The sequence below is a fragment of the Hydractinia symbiolongicarpus genome, chromosome 8 (assembly GCF_029227915.1).
Source record: "Hydractinia symbiolongicarpus strain clone_291-10 chromosome 8, HSymV2.1, whole genome shotgun sequence".
In the NCBI taxonomy this organism is placed as follows: Eukaryota; Metazoa; Cnidaria; class Hydrozoa; order Anthoathecata; family Hydractiniidae; genus Hydractinia; species Hydractinia symbiolongicarpus.
The window spans coordinates 19,112,335-19,129,709 of record NC_079882.1 but is presented as its reverse complement, the minus strand read 5'-3'; the positions used below and the strand labels follow the sequence as shown (position 1 = coordinate 19,129,709).

The 17,375-nt window shown below is 33.9% G+C and overlaps 1 protein-coding gene across 5 annotated transcripts; it reads left to right on the top strand.

The window, feature by feature from the left end:
* Positions 1-3,105: 3,105 nt before the first annotated feature.
* Positions 3,106-15,540, top strand: LOC130654649 (TWiK family of potassium channels protein 18-like). 5 transcript variants are annotated; one of them, XM_057457262.1, is made up of 5 exons: positions 3,106-3,309; positions 13,287-13,649; positions 13,863-14,360; positions 14,588-14,776; positions 14,910-15,540. In XM_057457262.1, the coding sequence occupies exons 1-5, from the start codon at positions 3,267-3,269 to the stop codon at positions 15,500-15,502; spliced, it is 1,686 nt and encodes a 561-aa protein (XP_057313245.1). In that variant the 5' UTR covers positions 3,106-3,266; the 3' UTR covers positions 15,503-15,540. The 5 variants fall into 5 exon arrangements, with proteins under 5 accessions (XP_057313245.1, XP_057313246.1, XP_057313244.1 ...); XM_057457263.1 differs by lacking the exon at positions 3,106-3,309 and adding an exon at positions 8,079-8,287; XM_057457261.1 differs by lacking the exon at positions 3,106-3,309 and adding an exon at positions 11,435-11,507.
* Positions 15,541-17,375: the final 1,835 nt, after the last annotated feature.

The following is a 17,375-nucleotide window of genomic DNA, read 5'->3' as shown; positions in this document are numbered from 1 at the left end:
GATGTTGTATTGGTTATATAATTATTTATTACATGTATGTTCATTACCAGGTCGTTGCAAGGTGTTGTTAAGGAGATACATGGGTCTTAGGGATAAAATACAGATCAGATTTTAATTGAATTGAAGTGTATATTGATCCAGCGACATGACGTCTGAACCCAATGAATTCATTACATTGTTTTCTTCACCTCGAACATCTAAAAATGCCAAATTCTAAAAATGTACCAAGTGCAATGACAAGAACATCAATATTTCTGGTGAAATGAATCTTTTTACGTTCATTTTATTGTTATAATAATAAACTTTAATAAACTTTAGGGAAATGATCCATATGACGTCATCAAATTGATATTTTTACCTGAAGTCTTTTTGTATTTAAGACATCTTACAAGTAAGTCAAGTTCTATCACTTAAGCATAAGTAAGTTCCTAATTTATGCCATGCAGCCCCCGCCTGCTGCTATAAAGATCGAAAAAACCTGGTGTTAAAAGGGTTAGAAACAAGACCCCATTAGGAGGACCCCAAAGTCTCATCTGTGGAGGTTTCATTTTACCGAAGAAATACCTTAAAAGATATCAATCCGCAAGGTGTGGGACACTCAAGTCTTTTTCCCTTTCTCACAATCTTGGGTATTGAGAGGTAAGAGGACAAGGTTGATAATCTTGACCATCATTCTGTTTAGACTCAACTTCGTTCCCAGGGCTTTTATGTTTAGATTTTGTCTCGATGTAGAAACCTAAAAAGCTCTGGATCTGAGGTAAATAAATTATTTGAACAGGGTCACGCTAGGCTCAAAATTCTTTCCGTTCGGTCAGGCACAGCCGTAAATTGTATTGTATATCAAGTTTCAAAGCAGTAGCAAGAGTAATTATTTATTAAGGCAATTTTTTTGGTCACTGGGCACAGATTCATTTAATGAGAAAAACAAGTTTAAAAAAAGTGGGAAAATCCATGCACAATCCTTATATCATTTTAAATACGAATTTTTTATAACAGCAAGGGCAAAGAATGACTGCACCAGTTAAATATTGCAGAAATAAAAAAAAACGATGTTTTAATTTTTGTTTTTAATAATTATGTAATATGCTTGGTATTGCCGTTTCAGTATAGTTCGCAAGCAAAAGCTATGTTCACAAATAAATGAACAAATTAGAACTTGCATAGTCCATCTAAATTGATAAAAAAACTTGCAGCCACCTGGAGTGTAATGCTAGACGATCAAACAAACATTTTGTGATAAAAACATCTATACAGATTTTTTTTTTCTTCTTCTGCAGGTAAACAAACAAAGAATCTCTGCCATTCCCATTGTTTACCGTAAGCTGTTAATATTTCTTTCAGCACAGCACATGACGAACATGCTAAGCAACGCAGGTGGTTCTAACTTCACCCTTGTTTCCAGAGCCCCTTTATTATTGCTGACCCCCAGTGAACTAGAGTCAGAGCCCTGGGAAGAAGTTGATCTATGTTGCTTCATCGCTAATTAGCATTGTATGTATTAACGGAGCAAAAACAGAGTAACAAATAATAAGTAGAAAAACTTTTTCGATGATAATTTCGGCCAATTAAAAGTATTAACATCCACTCTTCTCTGTTTACATTATAATAAAGAAAAAAGAAAAGAATGTTATTTTCAGCTGGGAAAACAATTTCTTTTCACATTTTAAAGCAAAATCTGGAACAAGCTACGGTTTGGATTTATGGATTTATGTCGTGATATTAAACCCAGTTTGGGTGTTTTTTTCTATTGAAATTTAGTGCTATTTTTTTATGAATATATTGTTTGATTATTTAGTACGTTTCGCTTAAGCAACAACAGCAACGACAACGATAACAACAAAAACAACAACACGACGACAACAGTAAAAACAAAAACAAAATAATAGCAACATTAACAACCAAAACAACAACAACAACAATAACTAACTAACTACAAAAATGAGAAGTCAACAACAAAAATGAAAGAAATAAACGTGTAACGATCAATCTGTTTGTACTGTGGACTTGCATTTAAAATTCCATATCTTATTTGCTTCTAAAAACCAAATTACAAAACAAGTAAAAAACAGCAACAAACAGCCACATGCAATCAAAAACTACCACAAGCGACCAGAACTAAAAACATACCGTCACGTACAGCCAAAAATTACACCAAGCTTTACAGATCATATTTTTATTCTTATTTCAATATTAAAGTCGATTTATTAAATTAGCCTCATCTATCGAAGATCGTACATTAAAAGACTATAAGTAGTTAAATAAATTAAGTGATTTGCACACTTCCAGGCTTTACTTAAAGTGCTTGGCGTGCGAAATTCAGTTTCCACATTATAAAAAATTGTATAGGTTGCCAATTTTTTTTTAGGTTTTAGTTTTTTGGCTTTCTAATTGGATTGGTTTGCACGTGAATTTTGTTTCATATGCTATTATCCTTTATGATACAGCAGTCTCTCTAATTAGCAGACACCATAGGTACAAAAAACCAGTCCGCTTATTAGATGTGTCTGCATATTAGAAAGTTAACAATTCTTGAGCTTTTTCGTTGTTGAGTCAAAAAATTGATGTATACTCTAACCAATAAACTCATAAAGACGTGCCTGCTAATAGCTTGTCCTATGTAGTGAAATTTGCCCCTTGTTTAGAGTGTCCGGTAATTAGAAAGAAAACATCGCCAAAAGTCCTTTTGATGAAGAAAAATGTGTCCGTTAATTGGAGTGTTTGCTGATTCTTTGTTCGCTATTTAGAAAGCTTGCCATGAGGCTTTTACTAGGATTCCTCCACTGTAATGAAATTTTTCCGTTAGTTATAGGTGTCCGCTTTTCAGAATTTTAGAGAAATATTAAAAGTCACCAAGTTTTATCTTTGTTGCTATGGTAAATTACTTTTTTTCGTTGTTTTTTTTGTGTTTGTTTGTGTTGCTTAGGAAGTTTTATGACGCAGCAGCTCGCTTTCTGTCTCTACTAAATTATTATCAAGCACAATCTCCCTCTTATTTAAAATGAAAACTTTATCTGAAGAATAAATAAAGAAAAAGAAATTAATTTCTATGGCTCGCATTTTGTCTTTGATTTTAACAAAGAAAAAAAAAACTAACAAGTGAAATGTGTTAACTAAATAAGTTGTTTTTTTTCATTAGATTATAAAAATCAGTGAAATTTCACTTTTCACACAAGGCTGTTTGAAACAGTTTGAAACAGACAACAGTTTAAATTGAACTACGTGGTAATCATTTATTTTGACAACGTAAGCAAAGATTGAAAACCATAATGGCGCATTTACGAACAAGAAATAGTTATGGCTTACGCCTTGGTAAGTTGTTCTTGTATTATAAGAGTTTTAAAATTTAAACCGATTATCGAAGAGATTTATTCGGATTCTTGAATTACAAATATTTATAATAAACATTGTTATCAATGGAAATAAAAATGAGTCAGCTGGCTTTCTTGCTGAGTTCTCGGTTGCATTTGCCGAATTCTCCGTGTTAAGGACAACCTCGTCCCCAGGGGCTTTTGCCTTTTTAACATCGAGGCCGGGTCAAGTAAGCGCTAGTGGCTTTGGCATAGGCAACAAACCCGCGAGGCGAATTGTAAATAGCGAATTCGAAAGCAAAGTGGCTGCGATCTATCTTTCCAGATGGAGCAAAAAACATGGGGCAAATTTTAAATATTAAATGCAAACACTTTTTTTAGTGTAAGCAAAATACAGTCAAACACTAAAATAAGATGATCACCCTGATCGTGGAAAAGCTGAAATACACGATCATTTTAAACGGAAGAATTAAACCTGATGGAAGAGTCATAGGTCAAAACGGATCGTGTATTTTTTTAAAAAACTGATGTCTTTTTACCTGTCAGTATTTACTCATCAGGCTCCTCAAAAAGATGGACGTGTTCATCTTTTTTGTTTTCACGCAGGATTTTTTTCAATTGAAATTTGGTAAATCTTTTGTTTTAAGAGCCCGACAGGAATAACTTTCGGAACATAATAAATACAGTTGATAAAAAAATAATTAAAAAAAAAATAGTTAAAAAAAAATTTACGAAGCATTTTTTTGAGAAATAAATGGCCTGAACGAACCTGTATCTGGGATGTAACATTGGCGTTGCATAAAGACAAAGATGAGGAAAAAAAATGCTACGAAAAATTATCCGCAGTTCCTTTTTTTCTTATAAATGGTCGGTCTAATAATGGAGATGATGCAGCAACGGTAGCGACACGTTTTATGATTTTGCTTGCCACAACTTGAAAGACTTTTAGGCATATTTTTGTACGTTTAAACGGATTACCTTGGTTTAAAAGTAGAGTAACTAATATTGACAGCCATTGTTGTAGGTTTTCTTAAAAAAGTTATGAAATTAGGCCCTGCAACTGTTTGCTACGCTGTTCTAGGCTAGCATGATCTCCTGACAAAACTTAATATACGCGGATGGACCAATACACACATGGAAAAAAAGTACAAGAAGGAAGAGTTTAACTATAGCAACGTTTTTTATGTGCAGCAAATATATTACTAACTTTCCTCCGAAGAGGATTCCGAAAAAGAATCATCGTCAGCTTCGTATTTGTCATAGCTTAACATCCTCTCATCTCCACTTTCACTGTCACTCTGTAGATGAAATTCTCTCTCTTGTTCAGACATTTCATTACCTTGAAGACCACTAATACTAAGTGATGTTCTGACTTATCTATCTTATTAAAATATTTTGATTTTACATCAAGCGTTGCCAACAGACTTTGTGATCAAAACTCTCCTGAGGCTTTTAACTGTAGTGCATCACTGTGTAATCCTGTCGAACTTTGTAATCCTGTCGCACTTTGTAACTCATTTTGTCGCATTTTGCAATCCCAAATTTATTGCAGTATGTAAATCTTTTATGTCGTACTTTATAATCCCTTCACTTGTGGTACGTTTTTTACTTGACTTTGCATATTCCCATTGCTATGTCATCTGTCATGGTTCGCCAAACTACTAAGGTGCCTGGCATATGATCTCGTTTAGCTGGGCTGAAATATTCAGCAAAAACATTAAAAAATCAGACAAATTTGTTGAACAAAGTGTTTTTTCTAATATATATGTTTTTAATGTACAGAAAACACTTGCACAAAAAAGAAAAACCAACCTGGTTTGCTGGACAGTAGTGTTATGTGAGAGTTTGTTAATAAAGATGAGATCTGAGTAAACTGATGTGATAGCCCCTAAAGCTAGGGGGACATGAGGGATTTTTTACATATACATGCAATGCAACACGATGCATTGCACGCGCATATAAAAGTCCAATAGTATCCTGCGATATGAGGACAAATTTGTGGGGACAAATTTTATGCCGGCAACTTGACATGTTTCATTGTTTCGTCACAGGTTGCTGCAATTTACATTCAGCATATAATTCTTGATTTTTATATGTAAAAAAGCTGAAAAAAAGTTGAGCGTTTGCCCTCATTTATAATATAATCTGTGAACTAGTGCCATATAGTCGTAGCATAATTGTGTGGTCTATTACCTGCCAGAGGAATATATTTGACGCCAGCCAACTGATTATTTTTCCGCCAGGAGCCTTTTATCACGTTTCTAGATTCATCTTCTTGGTCGACAAAGCCGTTGCGTGATTCTATTTTCCCTTGTTTCGTTGATAAAATCTTTTTGTTGGTTTTTGTGGTGGCTACACACGCAACATTTCCAGGCGCCTAGAATGAAACAAGTCCTGTTGTATGCGCATGAAAAAAGTTCCTCGTATCCGCCCTAGCTTAACTTCGTGTGCGGTTATCAGTTCGAAAATATTTGCCAAAAAAAGAGAATAAATTAACTAGTGTGGCTAAAAAAAACACAAAGTTTCGCTTAAAGACGCTTTTCTATGCAAATTTAACGTTATAAAAATTCGACAAAGGAATCTCATGGTCCGGTTAAAAACATTTGCCATGTTGTTAATACTCTTTCTTTCTATAACAACCTTGCTTCCATGGCTTTGCAAAGAGATGGGATGGAATTTGATGTTGTGTGTCAAATTGTGAACAAACAGCTAGTTTTTTTGAAAAAGTGTCTTTTTAAAGCAATGAACGTTGGAAGCCAGTAGGTGTGGCTCTTACTTATATTATATTTGAAGAAATAAGTTTGTAAGAAACAAGGAATTGATTTCCCAGTGTTTTAATCTTTTTGCTTGACTTATTTATTCCATGTATTTAATTACATGCGTATATATCTACTCAGTACCCGAGCAGGTTTTTCTATTTTTTATTTTTTTTTAAAATATACTTTTGACGTGCTATCACATTTGCGGACATATAACTAATGGGCTGAAAATAGCTTCCATCCCAGACTCCATAGCATTTTTCTATTAAATGAGAATGAATCGAGGATAATTATCATGGCTTACAATACAATTTAAATTTTATTCTGAAATGATTTGGAATTCAGTGGATAACTTTCAACAAATTTACATTCACTGGATTGCTCTACACAAGAAACGAAATAACAACAAGAAGCCCTGGGAGCTCTAAGAATTTCCGCTCGCTACTAAAATATTTGATGACAACCTGCTAATTCGTTGTGTTATCGTGCTAAACATTCGAAGAGGTTTGGTGCATGAAGCTCTGAAGATAAACCACGCAAGTGACATTATATTTTACAACAAACGCAAACAAAACGAAACGTGTCATAATAAACTCACATTTTAAAAGAAATTGCTAAAAAAAATACAGCCTATCATTCATGGTTGAAAGTCTTGCGATTGAAACGTTTATGGTCTTAAACGGCATTTAGTTGTCAAAAAATCCAAATTTTGATGTCACCATCATGTTCAGCATACTTTTTTTGTGATCTGTGCCAAATTTTCTCGAAAATAAAGTAGTTTTAATTTTTGGACCAATTTTGGCCTAAAATGACATAAGGTAACAAAAAACCAAAATTTTGATGTCACCATCATGTTCAGCATACTTTATTTGTTAACTGTGCCAAATTTTGTTGAAAATAAAGTAGTTTTAATTTTTGAACTAATTTGGCCTAAAATGACATTTAGGTGACAAAAATCAAAATTTTGATGTCATCATTATGTTCAGCATACTTTATTTGTTAACTGTGCCAAATTTTGTTGAAAATAAAGTAGTTTTAATTTTTGAACCAATTTTGGCCTAAAATGACATTTAGGTGACAAAAATTCAAATTATAATGTCACCATTATGTTCAGCATACATTTTTTGTTAACTGTGCCAAATTTTGTCGAAAACAAATACCATTTTTTGCCTGAAACGTCATTTAGATGACTTCCCAGTACTTAGGAATTTTGGGTACGAACTTTAAATCTGTGACGTTGCAATTGACCATTTGGGACAGGGTTAGTTAGTTAGTTAGTTAGTCCGTTAGCAGTTGAAAACCAATACTATCCTCCTCTCAGAGGAACGTGAAATCCCAGGGACGATTTTTTCTCCACAAATGCTCCAAAAGAAAAAAAACGACGGTTTTAAAGAATTTCCAACGCCTTCGGGCGCGGAAATTCAAAGATGCACTGCTAATACTGAATAAGTAAAACTAATTTTAAAAGAAAACAGAATATATTTTATCTCTTTGAGTTGTTAAGTACTGGCAAATATAAGTTACTATGAAAGAAATTGGACACATCTAAAAAACTAGAAAAAACATATGCTTTTCAGCTGTTCTGAGAATGATTCTTTATTCTTATGAATTATGTTTTAATAATTTATCCCAATCAAAGTCGAGTTATACTTGAAAAGAATGTGTTTTTTCCGAATGTATTCCTAATGTAACACATTTTTCGGAAAAAAAAATAAAAAAAAAAATCCCCTTAAAAATATATTTAATTAGGACAGAAGAAGAATGAAGAGGGATGAAACTTGGAGAATTAGTCGCATTTTACTGATGTACGCGTATAGCTTTTTAGTGTAATTGATTTTTTGACATTTTTATGTTCGGGAAAAAAGGCGTTTTATATATTTTTTATTGCTTTTTTAAATTAAATTTTGCAACGTCCTACTGGCGGTCTAATAAACACGGAGAAGAAATATATTCTATACTAGACAATAGCTTAAAAAAATAAAAAAGGGATATAATATTATGAGATGTAAAGTTTAATAATATCTTTATGTTTTAAGAAAAAAAGAGAAATAAAAAAAGAAGAGCTTAAAAATAAGAAATATAAATAAAGAACGTAAAAAAGAAAAACAAAACAAACAAAAAATAAGAACTTTATTTTCAAAGAATATAATGTCATGTGTGAAGACTCGTTGCGTAGGTGTATAGTGCACCAATGAAAAATGCTTTACTTGAGGAGAAATGGTAAGGTGAATTTTTTGTTATGTATGTTCCGCTAGTGTGATTAAGATGATTTTTAGAAAGTACAACTTTTATAGAGAGCGTCAGTTAAACATGGACGCTTATTTGCTAGGGACGCTTATTATTTGGAGTGAAGAAATCCTTGCTTTCCTTTTTGATTAGTTAGTTTCTCGTGTTCATAAGGTGTAGGTAATGTGACGTCTATGTTTTATGTTCAAAATTTACCATCGTTTTATCGCTCTTAAAAAAGGGTTACAGCCGATTCGTAAAAATTACCTTATAAACTTAAAACTGCTTATTGATGTATATATAATAACGAAAAAATGCATATGCTGCGTAAGGTATATTAAGTGAAGGTAATTTTGGCGAACATCAAAATCCACGCCAAGAGGTTCAATCTTTTTTCCAGGGCTTTTTTTTTGTTTTCTGATATGCGGCTGGTGTTAGCGACTGCAAATTTGGCGTTATTTTAACTGTGGAACTCTTCTCATCATGAGACTTTTTCTATCATTAAGCGGGGATTAAAATATTTAAAGCTGGACGGGGTGGTAGAATTAGTACCAAGAAAAATATCAAGCTGGATTCTTTGCACTTGTGCACATTTTCAGGAATGATCGCTCGAAAGTTTTTGTTTCGACATTTTTTTAGGCATATGTTTTTCTTCAAGTATTTTTCACATTAATCGTTCACGTGTGTAAGGATTTCTAAAGTTTATAAAAAAAGCTGCAGAGTGAAAAAGATATGAGAAAAACTGATAAAACTGATCGCAAATATGCTAATAATGTTAGTTAAAGTCGACTTTAAATTTATTTATTAATAACAAACAGCGTCACAAATGCGATGCTATTTATTGCAGAGTATAAACCCTACTTAAATGTTTAAAATTTGGCCGAGGCGCATTTATGCTTAAATTTTTGCATTTAACAGGCGATAGTGTTACTTGATGAGTATCTAGTTGAGAAGGTCAAATTTACGTGTTTGATCAGGTGCTACCGGTTAATGACGCTTGACATCGTATTGAAACTTGCATATTTTGTAAAACAAAACTATTTTCTGTTTTTGTAATCCCTGTTTTCAGGCTGGTTGTTGCTTATAAGTTGCTTTGTTTATTGATGGGTTCGAGCCTCGTGTAGCTCTGAAATGTGTCTTATTAAAAAAAACGTGTTGTCTATCTTTACCGCAACGATCAGTAGTTTGGCTTATCCGTATTGGAAGAGCATCTGTAACATCAGAGCTTTTAAACATTCCAGATCGCGTTTTGTCGTTAATATCAATCGAATAGAGACGTAATTTGGTGACTATGTGAATATTAAATTCGATCTTAGAAAATAATTTTTCAGGCAGAAGTTCAAATTTATTGGGGACCTTGCGTTGCAGTTTTTCTCTGTGTCAGAAGCTTATTTAAGGTTGCAGTTAAGGTAGCTTTAAAACGGAAAAAGAGCTTTTTTCTTCATGTAGCAGTTTTGGTGGTCTCAAGCTAAACTTTCTAAATTATGCTTGCAAGTCTATTTTAACCCCTAAAATTTTAGAACGTCAATTAGTGTCGTAGCAAGATCGACGACATGCCATCTATTAGCCGCAACTCGTGATCAATCAAGTTTGAGATATTAAAATAAAGTCCCATTTGAAATAGAATTCAACTTTCTCTCCGGCAGTGCCCAATTTCTTTAACATTTTGAAAGCAGGTAGCCAGAAATCGCGCTGAATGCAAAAGATTGTTAGCGAAAAACCATGGATTTCTAGTTTTAATAATAATTCGATGTCTAAGGGTTATATAAAAAAAAGAGGAAATAAAAATGAAATCTTCAAATGAAAACATCGAACGTTTTTACTTACATTAGCTGTAAAATTTATTTATATACAAAGAAAAAATCGTGTTAAAAACAATGTTTTATAAAGAATATTTGTATGACTTATTTCTTTTTCTTTAACTATATAAGTTCCCGATGTTTAGGGGTGGGCGTTACAAGAGTTCTCTGGTTCATAATAAATCATTTCAGATATTTATTATTCATTGCACGCCATCCAATATTATATGGTATAAAAAAACAACGCAAACCTTCTTTTCCGCAATATTGTCATATACAAAAAGATTCCATAAAGCGAGTTTTGTCTCGGTTAGAATTGATGCAATAAACTTGACTTAAGGTGATTACCAACCTCGTTCCTAGAAAAAGAAAAAGAACACTGGATTCCAGATTAAGCAATTAAGTGATAAAGCTAAATTTCCACTCAAGTAAAATACTTAAATCTGATTGGCTATCTTCCGATTATTCTTTTGTTTTTATATTTTTCCCATTCCTGTCCACAAGAAAATTGATGATTTAAAAAAATTTCAACACCCAATTAGATTCTAGAAATCACAAATATTTATTCCCATTAGTTTCATTTCGTTTCCGAGTGGAAGCTCACCGCGAAGGAGAGGCGAACAGCCGTGGCACGGCTGCTCTGATTGAAAATTCATGATGCCTGAGATAATTTCAAAGACCAGATCCGCTGGTCTGGAATATCCCGTAAAACTTTGACAATTGTTTAGTTTTTGTAATATTTAGTTAGCATCAAATCAAGTAAAAAATGGTTTCCTGAAAGATTTGCTGTTTTTATATTAAGGGGGTAATAAATTAAAGCTGTTTGTTTAAAAAAGGTGAATTTGTGGCTTAAAACTTTGCAGCACAACAACACGTTATTATACGCACAATATACCCAGAACATCTCTTCATTAGAAGTTTATTTCAAAATACAAGTTTTTATTTTTATCCTTGAATGCTGAAGCATTCATTTTATGGCTCAATATTTTTACACATTTGTTAAACTGGTGATTCTTCAGAAACAATAATAGATCTTTCGCTACAGTGACAGCCTCGCTTCGATGATCACACTGTTTTTTTAAAAATAATACACAAGTTAAAGATCAAATTAGAAAATATGCTATTAGTTGAATAACACGACAAAAATATTTTTATTTTCATTACTAAGCTTAGTAAACTATTTCATGAGTAAAGATAAAGAAAATATAGATTTGTAAACAAAACTGAAACCGCCATATTGCAGGTTCGATTTGTTGTTGAAAGTTTCCGGTCTGTGTATTTCATCGTTCGAAGTTGGATGTATGTTGTGAAAAAGCGAACCAAAATACGAAAAGAATATTATTATTGGCTGTGAAAGATGTATATAAAGTTCCAAGAAGTATTAACGAAGGTTTTAAAATGCTGGCACTACGGTTGTATGAAAATATTCTTGGTTATTGACAATAACAATGACTATTGACAATTTGTGATCACAAAAAAGCAAACAGCAAACTTGAGAAATTAGTAGTTTTGTAAAAGAGATCGCATTTGTAGGAGAGGGGTCTTTTTTCCGTGTCTATTAAACCTTCAAATTTTATTTTCTCTTAATAATTTTTTACCATTTTATAAGTAAGCATATAGGCTTTCTAAAAATATATACATTAATATATCAAAATAAAGTTTTGGTGAATTATTAGCATTTTAAAATATCACACCTTTTTTGTATACTCACCGTATTTTTATTGTTTATTGGTAAGTACATCTCAAACTTGCTTCTTTTTTACCCACACAGCCATAAAAACTTTGTAAAAATGTTGCTAGGAAGGAATATGGATATTTATTTAGGAAACATAGTTATTTGTGTATCGTTATAGTAGTTATTTTAGTAGATTTTGGGATTTAGACGTTCCTTAATTTTTGCTACCTCGCCTAAAATTTATTTTGTGGCTGCCACAAAAAAGTTTTTTGTTCGCCTCTCCTTTAAAAGAATAAAAATCTAGGAACAAAAAAAGATTTTAAAATGTTGATATGACGTCATTAAACATGAAAAAAAGTAAACACGCTCTAACGAAGTGAATAAATTAATCAATTAATATTAATAAATTAACAGATGGGTTTTGTCACGCAATCTTTAAAACGTTCTGTTGCACATTTCTAACAAGCAATGAACTTTATTTTTACATAAGCAAATGTTATATACACCTGCCGTATTGACTGATGTGAGTCAGGGGAGAATTACTGTGAAAAAAAAGGAGGAATTCCTAAAGAGTGGGGAATTGAGAGGAATTCTGTAGGAGAATAAATCGCCGATTGTGTCAAATTCTAAAAAATATATTGGAACAAAGTAAAAATTATTTCCCAAATTAAAAAACTTAAAAATTATTTTGTTGCTAAGCAACTATACACATCTGGTTAAAAAAGACTTTTTTGGATATCTTATTTCGTAAATCCGTCACGCGATATATCACATGTTTGTGCAACGAAACATATTATCGGGAGCGTTTTGAAGTAAAAACTATGTGGCTAGTTCACTCGCGTCGAAATAATTTCAAAAATTCAAGAAGTATGGAATCGCAAAACGGTATAAGCTTTTCTCAACTATTTTCTTGTTTTCTTGTTTTTAATTTTGGATTTAAATCCAATTCAAATATAATCTTATATAGCCAGCTGATTATTACAACAGTTTTAAAACATAACATAGAATTTGTTTTCTAAAACCTCTGTTTTATGTTCAATTAGTCTTCACTGCTTTTACCCGGAAAAAAAATTAAAAAAATAAGATATAATGATTCAATGACGCCTGATTTTTTAATGGTTGGCAGAAGGATAATGAATTTCTGAGGCTTATTGGTGAGATCTGGTTGAGTTACAAGTTGCAGGTTTCGAGTTAAAGGATAGCCACTTCAGTGTTGAAAAAAATCGTTGTCAATGCAGACCATGTACTATGGATGTTGACATTAGGTATACGCCAGCATTACCTATTCAATGTCTATCAAATCCGAATCCATAGTAATGGCACTTGTGGAACATACCCGCACTGTGGAATGAACAACTGACCTGGTGTTTACGAAGTCAACTCAGCAATCACTGGGCCTCGCCTACGTAACATAGCTACAGCCGGAGGGGAGTAAATGTCAGCCGTTAGGATGGAATCTCCAAGGACTTTAAAACTTCCCGTTACTTACTTACTAAAAACTGGTTCTTTTTATTTTCAGGCTACCCGAAATCCCGACAACATCATGATGCCACGATCGACAAATTAGAATCAACCGACACAACTCCTATAAAACCATCCGTCAAAGTTCTTCTTATTCGTGGTATCGTTATCATAGTGTACTTGTTAGTGGGAGCTTTAGTTTTTCGAGAATTAGAACACAAGGAAAGAGATAAAACATACTGGAAACGAACGTTGCACAAAGAAAGAGAGAAATTGATTAATGAATTCAACATCACGCTAGATAGGTTATTGCAATATGAACATCTTGTTAGAAGGAGACGCTTTGAAATCTTCGTTGAACACAAGGACTGGGATTACTATCAATCTCTCTATTTCGCGTCTACTGTGACCACAACTATAGGTAAGATTGCAGCACAATGGCTTCAGTTTATTTTCTTCAGACATGATTTCTTAGATCTTACCACGATCTGAATAAGCACACTACTTCGTCTTATTTCTTAATGAAACAAGCTTTAAAATATAAAACATTCGAACACATATTTTTTAATACTGTAGTATTAAAAAATATGTGTTCGAATATTTTACTGAGGGCAATATTTAATTCTGTCTCCAGGGTATGGCCATATTACACCTCAAACGCAAAGTGGTCGTCTTTTCCTCATCATATTCGCACTTATCGGCATACCGTTGAACATACTTGCCCTCGCATCGGTTGGAGAACACATAACTGTTGCTATCTTCTACTTTTTACGCTACATTAGCAAAAAATGTTGTCACAAGTCAAAGATGAATCATATCAACATTAAAGTCATGTTTGTTTCGGTTTCACTTATGGTGATCATGCTATTTCTTGGAGGAATGTTGTATTGCTACACAGAAGATTGGAGCTACATAGATAGCATTTATTATTGCTTTGTTGCCATGGCAACAATCGGTTTTGGAGACTTAGTGCCAAATCGTGGTCGTGCTCCAGATAGTGATAGAGAACAAGGCATCTGGTTTTTACGTGCGTTGTATATATCGATAGGATTGAGTCTGGTTTCAACCGTGTTCACTGCGTTATCAAATGCAATGGAAGAAATTAATCTTCTTTTAGGCAGAGGCAAATATGGTAAGAAGTTAGTGCTTTTGCAGGGAAGCTTTGAAATGATCAAAGAGCATTTGATGGGAGCAACAGCTTTTGTTGTTTTCGTTCGTTGACGTTGTTGTTTTGTTGTTGTTGTTGTTTGCTTTTTTTATTATTGTTTTTTTTGTCGTTGTTGTTGCTGTTATGGTTTTTGTTGTAGTTTTAGCATTTATTAATGTTATTGAAATTATGCTTTTTTTTCGGTGTTACAGCAAACACTTGGCGTCCGAATCATAAGGATAAATCAATGACAGACAGCTTTCGTCCTCAGCGAAAAAATAGTGAAGACAAAAGCGAAGAAATATCTTACAAGCATAAAATCAAAAACCATGGAAACCTTGTCCTAAAGTACAAAGTTCTTGGGAAATTTAAACGGAGAAAGAAAGGGGCGCTAAATCTTTGTAAGTACGCTACGTATGTTGAATATAATGTATGATTTTATGTTCTGGAAATTTTATAGTTGTAACAAAATGACAATATTGTTGCATCAAAATTGTATGAAATTGTATATAACCAAGCATAGTGACATTTTAGCTGACTGGGATGGATTACTAGAAGAAGCTAAGCGTAAGGAACGCCATAACCCATCAAGACACTCACCATCAATTATTCGTGATATGGCTACGAAACCGACTATGGTAGTGCTAGCTGATCAAGAAAAACAAACAACACACAATAGCTACATCAAGAACAGCTACCCTAAAGAAAATTTTTTATTATTGCCTATGTTACCGGACTGTGAAACAGCTTCTTCCAAAATTTCAGCAAGTGAGGGCAGTACTCCATCTACTGCTACGAGAAGTGATGATACCTCCGATAGAGAATTTGTGGAGCTGCATTGCAACACTAGGACTGCAAGAAGGCTCAACTCATCTCCTGATTTTAGAAGTAGACACATACCTCATCAGAACGTCTCCAGAAATTATTCCGTTCCTGCTGGAGTAAGACAAATTGACGATGCGGACACTAGAAGACCTTTTCCCAAACATTTAGTTCATTATAACTATAACAAACAGAGAGATAAACATTACCCTAAATATGATGGCCTATCGAGATTCTGTAGGACGAACACTTGGAATACTAAGCCGCCGATTGACGAATATGATATAATTTTAAATCAGTGTTAGCTGAGTTAAAAATTATAAATATCAAAAAATTTCAATAATGTTGGTTCTTCAAATTTTTAATTGTTGGTATAGATTATTTAACTATTTCCGGATTTACAACATAGTAGCCAAGTTCGCTAAGCCCGTCCCACAAACATGTCCAGGGGAAATTGCGTACCCCGCATTAAGGACCCTGAACCTATATCCGGTTCTTTTGCGATTAAGATTTTTGTATTTTTAAAAAAGCCCCTTGAAAAACTTTCACATAAAAATCAAGACCAGAAAATCCTCCTGTCCCTAGTTTTTCTCGCTTGATGACAAAGCCGCTAGCTTTTTATTGACGGCTTTAATGTCAAAAAGGCAAGAACCCTATGGACGATGTTCTAGAAAAATAATAAAAGAAATAATTTTTAAACACTTTTAGTTCAAAGATAAAATAAAAAGGAGAATTGTTTAGAGGTCTTATGTAAATACGTAAAATAAGATTTCGTTAGAAAAGAAAAAATATTTGATCTTTTATTCTTCATAAACCTTCCACGTCATCCACAGGGCATGTAAAGTTTTTCTACATTTAGTAGTAACCCATTTCACCAAACGATCAACCTTAACATGTTTTTTAATTAAAAGGTAATAAATCTGCCAATAAACTTCCCCTTGTTACAACAACTAATAAACAAATAAAAAAATCTGAAAAATTGACGAGGAATGGAGTGCGGAGACCGTCATAAGCTATTTACGAAAGCCTGCCACCTGACCTAGGCTGCATCGCAATGGATCGAGCTAATGTCGATGTAGACTGGAACACACAAACACCATGCACAGTGCGAACTCAGAAGAGAACGTGTTATCAGTAGAAAAAAGGAAGAATGGCAGGTCGACGGGTATGAGCCTACTACCAGAACTGTCTACGAATACCACGGATACAAGTAGCACGGATGCCCTTTTCAACCAGACGGAAGTACAATCTGGCAGATGTAGAGCTATTCATCAAAGCCATAGACAAGACAAGGCTTCAATACTATGACAACGATATATATAGACCTCTTGAAGGATGCGGTGAGTATCCCGGAGGTGTAGATGCCTTATGTGTTGAACAAGAGACCTTGTATACACAAGTGCAAATGCCTGCACGGAATAAACCAAAAACGAAGCTTACGAGCTTTTGCAGACAGAGATGGTTGGTCGGCCTGCTATTGTGTTCTGTAGATATCACAAAAGAGATATCTCGGGTATAAGATCTCACATCCATAGGGAACAACCAAGAACGTGCAAGACAATCCTAGGGCTAGATGCTGTATGCTAACATGCTGTAATCTAGTAGCTGATGCACGACTTCCCCTTCGGTAAAGAAAAGCTAATTTAGGTACCAACCCTAAAACAAGTCACAACCTAGAGTTGCTGACAAAAGGCGTGCAAAATGGGTTATTGTTTGAGTTTGTATAGGTCGACATCGAAGTACCGCTATTTGTGGTGCAGGGAATACCCGATGATTAAATTCCTTAGCATATGCATGAGTACCTGAAAGCAACAGGATAGAAACGTGTTCCCTGCACACGTAAGCTCCTTGGCCTGATAAAAGCAGAAAATATCCTGCTATGTACACCTGTTCAGAGTGGTACCTGGACCATGACAGCTTTTCGCCAGTTTTGGGTACCAAGGTTTACCACGTTGGTAACAAGTACCAACGTGGTAAACTGTTCGCATGATTTCCTATGAAAATGCTGACACTCGAAGACATTCAGATACAGACCCTGACAAGCAGATAACTGAAGCGATGGCAAAGCTTAAGGGGAACTCGTTCTACGGTTCGTTGATTGAGGATGTGGCAAGGCATGCGAATAAAACCTTTATGAGAGATAAAAAAAGGTTGATAAAGCCTTGAGATTCCTGTACC